Source organism: Mandrillus leucophaeus, unplaced genomic scaffold (assembly GCF_000951045.1).
Source record: "Mandrillus leucophaeus isolate KB7577 unplaced genomic scaffold, Mleu.le_1.0 Scaffold380, whole genome shotgun sequence".
NCBI lineage: Eukaryota > Metazoa > Chordata > Mammalia > Primates > Cercopithecidae > Mandrillus > Mandrillus leucophaeus.
The window spans coordinates 836,447-846,690 of NW_012104032.1; the positions used below are offsets into that span (position 1 = coordinate 836,447).

General features: G+C 50.2%; 2 protein-coding genes across 7 annotated transcripts in view; both read right to left on the minus strand.

Moving 5' to 3' along the window:
- AJUBA (ajuba LIM protein) overlaps window positions 1-1,756 on the minus strand; it is an 11,270-nt gene extending 9,514 nt beyond the window's left edge. Inside the window, exon 1 of the mRNA XM_011990638.1 lies at window positions 375-1,756. Within this exon, the coding sequence (XP_011846028.1) occupies window positions 375-1,380 (1,006 nt within the window). The 5' untranslated portion in view covers window positions 1,381-1,756. The remainder of the gene's footprint in view (window positions 1-374) is intronic.
- Window positions 1,757-6,004: 4,248 nt separating this feature from the next.
- Window positions 6,005-10,244, minus strand: part of LOC105547176 (chromosome unknown open reading frame, human C14orf93) — a 24,887-nt gene continuing 20,647 nt past the window's right edge. For 5 of the 6 annotated variants that reach the window (XM_011990642.1, XM_011990646.1, XM_011990641.1 and 2 more), the window contains 4 exons: window positions 9,179-9,240; window positions 8,855-8,958; window positions 7,022-7,134; window positions 6,007-6,753 (listed from right to left, as the gene is read on the minus strand). In XM_011990642.1, coding sequence (XP_011846032.1) covers window positions 6,334-6,753; window positions 7,022-7,134; window positions 8,855-8,958; window positions 9,179-9,240 — 699 coding nt within the window. In that variant the 3' untranslated portion in view covers window positions 6,007-6,333. Of the gene's footprint in view, window positions 6,754-7,021; window positions 7,135-8,854; window positions 8,959-9,178; window positions 9,241-10,244 lie in introns of all 6 variants that reach the window. The other variant, XM_011990645.1, reaches the window with a different exon arrangement.

The window sequence follows — 10,244 nt, forward strand, 5'->3', positions numbered from 1 at the left end:
GCGCGCACAAACCTCCAGGGGCACCGCCGTGAAGGGGGGAGCAGGTTGGGGGGGATGCGCCCTCACTGCCCCACTTGGTCCTTTACCTACGAGGCCTCCTGCCGCGAAAAACCGAGGTTCAAATGCTTGAGAAACAGACTCATGAGATACCAGGAGGGTTGAATTTAGCAGAAATAAGAAGCCCTGGTTCATTTGAAAACTAGCAGGAAGGGGACAGTGCTCTGGGGCCGCCCCCATCCATCCCTCTTGTTTCTTTCCTAGTCCCGCGTCTTCACTTCGGACCCCGGGGCGCCGGCACTTTGGGCCGTCTGGGCAGTGGAGAACCGAATGCCGTGCCGGGTCCCTTCCCGTCCCTAACCACTTCTCCCACTCACCGAAGTAGTCCTCCCTGGCCTCCGACTCCCGCATCCTGGCCCGGGCGGCCTCCGGAACGAAAGGACCTGGTGGCTCCTCCAGACCCGACGGCTCAATCCCCGAGGGTTCTCCGCGGGCGCCAGCTTCTCGCCCACCGGTGCCCACCGTCAGGCGAAGCAACGCTGTTAGCTCGTCCTGGTACCGGGCGCCCACGGCGCAGTCCCCGTAGCCGGTCACAGAGTGTCGTCCGGGTTGTGCCCCCCGTCTCTCCAAAGGCCCCGCCGCTCCCACTCCGGCCCCGGCTAGAGCTCCAGGGCTGCCCAGGGCCGGGGGATACGAGTGGCGGCTTTCCTGGCAGCCGAACCCCGCGGGCCGCTGAGCGTACAATCGGTCCAGGGCGGCATGGAGCTCCGGATAGGCGGACGGGACCCCTCCGGGAGAATAGCCTGCCGGTGCTGCGGCCAGCGGTGGGCCAAACAGGCACGGCCCCGCTGGCAAGGGGCTCCCGTGCCGCTGGTCGTAGCCCATGCTGATGCCGCTGGTGCGATTGCTGCAAGGCCGGCTACCTCCAGCTCCGCCAGCCCCCGCCCCGTCCAGCAGCAGGCTGCCCCGGGGGCTGGACGGCTTGCTAGCGTCGCTGGCCGAGCTACTGGCGAAGCTGGAGCGGGGGCTGAGGGCCGGGGCCGTGGCCTCCAGCCGAAAATCGGGGGGCAACGACTGAGGTAGAGGCAAGGCCCGGGTGGGCGGCGGCCCCCCGGGAAAGGAGCCTTCGTAGCGCGGCGCCTCAAAGGAGCCGCGCTGATTCCGCTCAGCGTCCAGGGAACCTTGCTCCCGGGCCGGCTCTAACGGCTCATCCCCAGGTCCCCCAGTAGCTCCTCGGGGCCCTGACTTCCTAGGTCCCCCCAACCCACTTAGGCGCCCCTTGCCCGGCCCGGGGGTCCCATCAGACCCAGACCGGCTAGATTCACCCTTTCTGCGGCCGAACTTCTCCAGCAGGCGACTGGCTTTCTCTCCTAACCGCTCCATGCCCTTGGGTCTGGGGCCTCTCGCCCCCTTCCCGCCTGGCACCCTGTGGCGTCTCGGCGGCCGGTTCTCTTTCCCTGCAGCCGGACTCTGGTTCCCCAGGGGCACAGGGGAAGCACAGGGGCTTAGCCGGCGGCCTGGATGCCCGGCGCCAGGAATCCCACAGCATCCCCCAGCGGGAGGGGCTGCGTCCCCTCGCGCATCTGGGGCTGAGCAGGGCTAGCAGGGCCTCTGGCCGCGGCTGTCCCGTCCACAGGTCTATCTGTTCACGCGTCGACTCGCCGGACTGCCCCACTCTCCCTGGCCCCCGCCCCCCTCGCTCTCACGCTAGCCACAGACCGAACTTCTCTCCCAAACTTTTGTCTGCTTGGCCGGATCTACTTTCCTAGGAGGGCGGAGCGCGGTGTGTGTGAGAGGGCCGGGGGTGTCCGCGCAGGAATAGCTGGTGTGCGTGCAGAGAGGGCGCTGGCGCTAACTGCCCTGGATGTGGAGGCCCGCGGACTGTACATGAGAGGCGGGCAGGGGCAGTTGGGGCAGCTGCCCCTACATCACTCAAGAATTGAAACAGGAAAGAGTGTAGAGGTAGGGGACGGGGACTCTTTGTCTGCAGTTGGAATGCGCGGAGGGGCATGGTGGAATGTGTCGCGGCTTGGGACCCGACGACAGGAGGCATGTTCTGCGCTAGCACCGTGACTTTGTTCCCAGCGTGGGGACTGTGGGAGAGATGGAGAGAGACTGGTACAGAAATGGTGAGACAAGGAGAGAGCCATAAAGAGGAAGACAGAGAGAAAGAAGACAAATGCATAAAGAGGTTCGGAGACGTGTACGCAAAGACAGTCCTGAAAAGCGACGAAGCCCACAGAGAGAGGTGGAAGACAGGTAGCGAAAGAAAGGGAGAGCTGGGGAGCAAAGAGGAGTGTGGACGATGCAGAGACCGAAGGGTGCGCAAAGGAAAGGACAAGCTTGACCGGATAGAATGAGAGACAAACAGATAAACTGCAATTTAAAGGCACCACCTTCTGGACCCAAAAGTTTTGTGATGGTGGAGAAATTTTGTGTCTGTAAAAGCAGTGAAAAGGAGTGAGGAAAATGGGACTAATCTCTCCCTTGAGAGGGAGGGAAAGAGATCTAGTGGGTGTGTAGAAGCAGTGAAAAAGAGTGAGGAAAAGGTTTGGGACTAATCTCTACCGTAAGGGTAGGACAGTTAGAGGGATAGACAGACACCCCCTGGTGTTGGGAAATGAGATTTTTAGCAAACATTTCAGGTGATTATGGAGATTGAAGGCCTGGTTTTAGGGCCAATGAATACCTTCCCCCGTTGGTTTTGGTCGACAGAAGACTGGTGATACGGAGTAAGTATTAAGAGGAAGAAAAGAAATGCCATGTAGAGGATTTGCAAATGAAAAGGAACAGGATGGAAAAGAGACTGATACTATTTTAGAAGGATCAAGAATAAGGAAAAGAAACCCTGGCTGAAGCGGCAGGGCGCGGTGGCTCACGCCTGTAATCCCACCACTTTGGAAGGCCGAGGCGGGTGGATCATGAGGTCGGGAGTTTGCAAACAGCCTGGCCAGTATGGTGAAACCCCGTCTCTACTAAGAATACAAAAATTAGCTGGCGTGGTGGCACACACCTGTAGTCCCAGCTACTCGGGAGGCTGAGGCAGAAGAATCGCTTGAACCCGGGAGGCGGAGGTTGCAAAGAGCCGAGATTGCACCACTGCACTCCAGCCTGGGTGACAGAGGGAGATTCCGTCTCAAAAATTTTTTTAAAAAAACAGCCAATTAATTTTGCCCAGACTAGAACATCAGGGGCAAGGGGCGGAGGAAGTAGAATGCAGAAGGAAAATGACTGCTTTGTATTTAGATAGTAAACGAGTATGAAAATTATATGCAAACAAGTTGTGCATATTATTTTCATCTCAACATTTTGAACACCTTTTATAATCTTAGTGTAGCCTTAGGGAATGTGGAAAGAAAGGAGGTTAATATCTTTTGGGAAATTAATTTGTGCCAAACTATTTGGCTTCTTTGTCCTAGTTGCATTGTCTCCCTGACCTCATCTCCCCTGAGAATCAGCCTCTCTGTTTCCCTGGTCAAGGCCACAGCTTTTCTCTGATCCTGAGGAGAGTTTCCTACCAGACTGGAAGCAGGGAGGACTGAAAGCACTAGGAACAGAGGGGAGCTATCAGATTGCATCTAAAACCTGCTGTGAGCAACATCTTCAGAATTAACCATAACGTGTTCCCTCCTTTCCTGCGTCCAGATGGGGAAGGAGAACCTTGATTCTTCCTTCCAATTGCATCCAAAATATCCACACAACTTCCAAATACTAAGATTTGGAAGCTTTGATCCTTTGGGGTGAGGATGGGAGAGGAAATCTTATGAAATGCCGAGAAGCCATTAAAGGAGGCCCATGCAAGAGGTGGTGGTAACAATGGGCACAATTGGGATGAATAGCCTGTGTTTTCAAGGGATAACTGGAAGCAGAGATGAGTGAAGGGGAAGAAGTAGAAGACGCATATGCTAATAGGGCATGCTCCAATAGTGCTCATGACCTCAGGTGGCCTCTCCAGAGTCTGAACTGGAGCTGGGATCTCCAAAGGCCCTCTTCATCCCCAATACTTTATTTATTTATTTATTTTATTTTATTTTATTTTTTTTGAGACGGAGTCTGGCTCTGTCGCCCAGGCTGGAGTGCAGTGGCCAGATCTCAGCTCACTGCAAGCTCCGCCTCCCGGGTTCACGCCATTCTCCGGCCTCAGCCGCCCGAGTAGCTGGGACTACAGGCGCCCGCCACCTCGCCCGGCTAGTTTTTTGTATTTTTTAGTAGAGACGGGGTTTCACCGTGTTAGCCAGGATGGTCTCGATCTCCTGACCTCGTGATCTGCCCGTCTCGGCCTCCCAAAGTGCTGGGATTACAGGCTTGAGCCACCGTGCCCGGCCCCCCAATACTTTAATTATAATCTGTATACACAGGTGACTCCCTAATCCATATTTCCAGCCCAGTCTTTCTTGGACTTAAAAACTCAACTAACTACTAGCATCTCCACATGGCTGTCTCAGAAGCACCCAATATCCTAAACTGATATCTTCTCTGCCTCATGAAACTGGCTCCTCTAGCATTCTCTGAGTAAATGGCACAATCCTGTTAGCTGCTTAAACTAGAAATCTGAGCATCAACCCTATGTCCTCCTTCTCCCTGAACCTCAAATCCAACCAAGTCCTATCAATCACCAAGTTCTATTAATTCTGCTTCCTAACCATCTTCCAAATCTGTCCTCCCCTCATCACCACTATTTATGTCAAGTCACCATCTTTCCTCTCCTAAACCAATGCAAAAGTCTCCTGGTCAAGGCTTGCTCCCTGCAATCCATCTTATACCCTGAGGTCAAGTGATTTTTCAGTACAGAAGCTTTTCAACTTACAATGGAGTTATGTCTGGATAAACCCATCCATTATAAATTGAAAATATCATAAGGCAGAAGTGCTTCTTCAACTTACAATATTTTCAGCTTAAAATGGGTTTATCTGATGTAACTGCATCATAAGGTGAGGAGCATACCGAATCATTTTGCACCATCGTAAAGCTGAAAAATCCTAAGTCAAACCATCCTAAGTCAAACCAGTGAGTCGGGGACTTCCTGTAGGCAAAACTTGTCATTTTATTTCCCTGCTAAAAAAAACTTTCAACGATTTCTCACTGCCCTTGGGCTGAAGTCTGTACTCTGTATTATGAGGTCTCACTCTCCAGCCTCTCCTCTAGCATTATCCCTTCCCCAAACCAGTCTACAGTAGAACTGGACCTTGTCTGTACTCTCTCCCCTGGACTTTTGTACCTGCTGTTCCCTGTTTGGAACACTCTCTTAGCCTCCCCTTTCCTTCTCCTGATTAACTCTTCCCAGTTTAGACATTACACCCTCTCAGAAGCCGCCTTTCCACACTGCAAGAGTCGGTTAGCTACCCCTGCTGTATATTGCTATAGTGCACTCCACTCCACCATGGTCACCCTTATCACAGTTCATTTCATTGCCTACTCCACTGCCTGGCTTCCTGACTAGACTAAAAAAATCTCTGTACAGCGTCCAACCTTATCAACAATATATCCATAGCACAGTACCTGACACCTAGTAAAGCAATCAATATTTGTTGTAAGAATGAATAAATATAAAGGCATTTTTGCTTTTCAATCCATCCAAAATGCACACCCCTTCTTCAAAATACAGCTTGGCTAACAGGACCAAGAAATAGCTGCAAAGCTGTGTATTTTGCTTGGTCACATAGTGGGAGAGAGGCTGCCAGTGAGACATGGGAACTCTTTAAGCCTAATTTCCTCATCTGCAAGATAGGAATAGTAAAATTTTCCTCATGTAATTCAATAAGCAATAGCTATTATATCAGGATCCCAGTTCCCCAATAGTGAGAACTTGTGTTCCTCTGGTCAGAAGACTCAAGCTCATGACTGAAACTGCCCACCAGGTGGCGGTATTAACCTGGACTGGTCCTGTTCAGTTTCCACTGCAGAGCAAGACCAGTAGTCATGGGGAAGCAAAAGGTGCAACCTGGGCTGCTTCCTCAGAGCTTTGGGTGGAACTGGGCAGGGGCAGAAACAACTCAGAGACGGGGCATATGTCAAGAAGGCCTCATGTTTCTTGGACCCATCCTCCTCCTTTTCTCATCCCAGGCTTCTCTGAGACACTGTTTATGCTGAGGAATAAACATTTTCTGGCTTACTGTTCACACAGGAGGGAGTTTCTCCCCTTCTAGATAAGTTTTTATCCCACCAGTGTTCTGCTTCCACTTCCAGTAGAGACTGTGTTTAAAAAAAAAAAAAAAAAGAGGCAAATGTGCTTTCTCAGACTGCACAGAGCATCTCATTATTTTGTGAAGCCCCATGGCCACCTATTTCTGAGACATGGGGCATAGCGGAAGCCAGAGTTATTCTTGGCTGTAGATTTTATTCATCCTTTTCCACCTTGATTTCAATGAATGAGTTCAAGTCAGGACAGCAGGTTTTGTGGGGTTGGTCAAAAGATGGGGAGACAGGTGCATTCTCATCCCCTCCCTCGTCTTCCTCTTCTTGGAAATTAGGATTGTAAAGTTCTGGTGGAAGGAGCTGGGCTTCAGCAGAAGGCAGTCTGTCTGAGGGAGGCCCATACACACGGTTGGCTTTGGTGCCATGCTTAGAGTTAGCATCCAGGTGGTAGCAGAGCTCTGTGAGGCGCTGGGCCCGGAAACGGGGAGGGCGGGCCACCCACACACCTGGCTCATTAAGACTGTCCTCTTCATCTGACATCAGCTCCTCTGTCACATCCTTCCACAGACGTTGGTCCTCAGGTCCAAAATGCCTCATGATACTGGATCGGTTGGCAAAAAGCTAAGGCAGGAACCCAGGAGATAGATTAGGAAGGTAAACATTCTATGGATTAGATTTGGGGAAGAGGTTTAGTGGGGAAGGCTGTGTAAAATCTGTGCCTAAGTGAACCCAGTTCCCAAGTCAGATCTTAGCACTGGCTCACTGTTATTCTCTATCTTCCTACATTCCTGGCTCTCAACCCTATTCTCAGATGCCATGTCCTCTGGCCCTTCCCACTTAGGGAAGGGTTTAGAGTTTAGTTTCTTGAAAGAAAGGCCTAGAAACCTACCCGATATCGGCGACTTCGAAGTTTCTTCTCCTCTTTTTCCTTCAGGCCTTTAAAGGGATTCAGGGAGTTGCGATACTCACGCCTCTTAGTAAGGAAGTAGGCCACACAGGCTCCTGAGGGGGAGGGAAGGAAGGGAGCAAGAAGGAGGGTCCTCTAGAGTAGTGGTCCTCAGTCCGTTTTTCTGCCCTAACACTAATGAATGGGAGGTTGGGGATCACTACTTAGATGATGGGCTTTTTTTTTTTTTTGAGACACAGTTTTGCTCTTGTTGCCCAGGCTGGAGTACAGTGGCAGGCACAATCTCGGCTCACCACAACCTCTGTCTCCTGGGTTCAAGCGATTCTCCTGCCTCAGTCTCCCGAGTGGCTGGGATTACAGGCATGTGCCACCACACCCGGCTCTTTTTAGTAGAGACAGGGTTTCTCCAAGTTGGTCAGGGTGGTCTCGAACTCCTGACCTCAGGTGATCTACCTGCCTCGGCCTCCCAAAGTGCTGGGATTACAGGCGTGAGCAACTGCACGTGGCCTAGATGCTGGGCTTTCTTGGCATAGACATTAGCATCTATTCACTCCTCTTTGGTTTAGGTTTCTTTTTATTTATTTATGATTTTGTTACGAGACAGGGTCTCGCTTTGTCACCCAGGCTTGGGGGCAGTGGCATGGTCATAGTTCACTGCAGCCTCAAACTTCTGGGCTTAAGTGATCCTCCAGCCTCAGCCTCCTGAGCAGCTGGGACTACAGGTGCACACACCATGGCCAGCTAATTGGTTTAGCTTTCTTTGCCCACCTCCATCTCCAACACTAACTCCTCCCAAATATCTCCCACTGGAAAAAGACAACTCCACTTGCTCCTGTGTCTCCCAGCTCCCTCCACCAAATAAAACCTACCTCTTCTTGGGTGTGGTGGCTCACACCTGTAATCCCAACATTTTGGGAGGCCTCCTGCTGAGGCAGGAGGATTGCTTGAGCCCAGGAGTTTGAGACCAGCCTGGGCAACATAGTAAGACTCAGTCTTTATTTTTAAAAGAAATTAAAAAACAACAATCTACCCCTATTGCCACTCTTGATATAAGATTACAAGTATTTTTTCTTTTTTTTGAAACAAGGTTTGCCCACACTGGAGTTCAGTGGTACAATCTTGGCTCACTGCAACCTCCACCTCACAGGCTCAAGCAATCCTCCTGTCTCAGCCTCCCAAGTAGCTGGAACTATGTCATGCATGCCACCCTGCCCAGTTGATTTTTATTTTTGTTTGTTTGTTTTTGGTAAAGATGGGGTTTCACCATGTTGCCCATGCTAGTCTCGAACTCCTGGGCTGAAGCAATCCTCCTGCCTTGGTCCCCCAAAGTGCTAGGATTACAGGGATGAGCCACGGTACCTGGCCCTACCAGTACTTTTTCAGCAGAAGCTTTCGTAATACTTCAGTGTTAGCTACAAATAACAAAAGAGAGCAAGGAAAGAGAAAGCCTGGGAAATAATATTTAGGGACCAAGGGGCAGGCCTGGCTTCTGAACATAACACCTCCTCATAACACCTTAGATTCCTCCTTCTTATAATACCTTAGATTCAAGACCTGCATAAACAGAATACATGATGGTGTTCTAGCCCTTTCCTTCTCTCATTTTCGTTTCAGACTGAGAGGGAAATAAACAGGCAATTTGAGATAATTCTATGAATATATTTTAGGTGAGAATAGCCAAAAAAAGTTTCAAATCCACTATTTTCAAAACCACCTAAATCATCTCTATTATTCCTCTTCTCCTCTGACCAAGAAAGAGGAGTGGGAGGAGAGGGGGAGAAAGGATGGCATAGGAGTTAAACCAGTTTTTCTCACCTTTTAGCTCCTTATCAGTGTAATTGTGGGGACTGGTCACCAGCTCTTGCTTGAGCTTTTCCAGAAGAAACTTCACTACTGAAATATTCCAAGAGGACTTGATGCTGCCACAAAGAGAAGAGAATGAATAAGGTTGTCCGCTTTGTAAGAGCCAGACAAACAGAGGTACCCGGCACTAATCAACTTTGTGGCAAATCCCTCCATGGCCTAAGAAGGTATGGTGAGATCAAAGCCTGAGTCTCATTGCTGTATTGGAGCATCCCCCTCTACTTCCCTGTCCTCAGCAAAGTACCTTCTCATTCTTTTTCCTCAAGGGGACCATACCTTTCAGACCCATTGAATCTCTTGTCATTGGTGATGTGGTTATGCACATTGTGGACCAGTTTCTAGGGGAAAAAAAGAAAACATAGTCAAGCCAAGAGCGGATATTATGAAAACTGTCCTCTGGTCCCTACTGTAAAAAGGCATTGTCCCTAAGGGGCTCTCTGCCTGAATCCTTCCCATAGCCTAGGTACCATTTCAGTAGATGCCCTTTCTAAGCCAAGAGCCTATCCAAGTTACTATTTCAGGTGGGGTCTTCCCTGACTTTTCATTTCATGTGTGTCAGGATTCCAGGATCATCCCTGGCCTTACTTCTGCTCCTGAGTAGTGTGATCACTAGGGTAGAGGGTCTCAAACATTTCCATGAACATACCCCTGATACCCGAGAAAGCAAGTATATACTAGGAGTACTGCGAGTGAACATTTCTTTTTTACTTTTCTTTTTTTTTTGAGACGTAGTCTTGCTCTGTCACCCAGGCTAGAGTGCAGTGGCGCGATCTCGGCTCACTACAACCTCCGCCTCCCAGGTTCAAGCAATTCTCCTGCCTCAACCTCTCGAGTAGCTAGGATTACGGTCACCTGCCATCATGCCTGGCTAATTATTGTATTTTTGCAGAGATGGGGTTTCACCATGTTGGCCAGGCTGGTCTTAAACTCCTGCTCTCAGGTGATCTGCCTACCTTGACCTTCCAAAGTGGTGGGATTACAGGCATGAGCCACCACGCCCAGCCAAGTGAACATTTCTTTTTTTTTTTTTCTTTCCCACAAATAGCACTTTTTATTTGACACTAATTGAAGTCTGAACTTTAAACAGATTCTTGGACTGGTGGTTCATATCCATCAGCTCGTTCAACTTTAGCACCTGTCTCGTCCCCAGTGGCTTTTCCAGAACTCCTGCCTTCACCATGAAGCTCCATGAGCTTTCCCAATTCAAACTTGGGCTTCTTCAGCATTTTTACTTTTCTAACGAAGACATCATGGAGAGGATAAATAGATTGGCAAGCCTTTTCTATGTCTTTTCCAATGCTGTCTGGAATCAATTTATTGACCACTTCTTTCAAGTCATTTG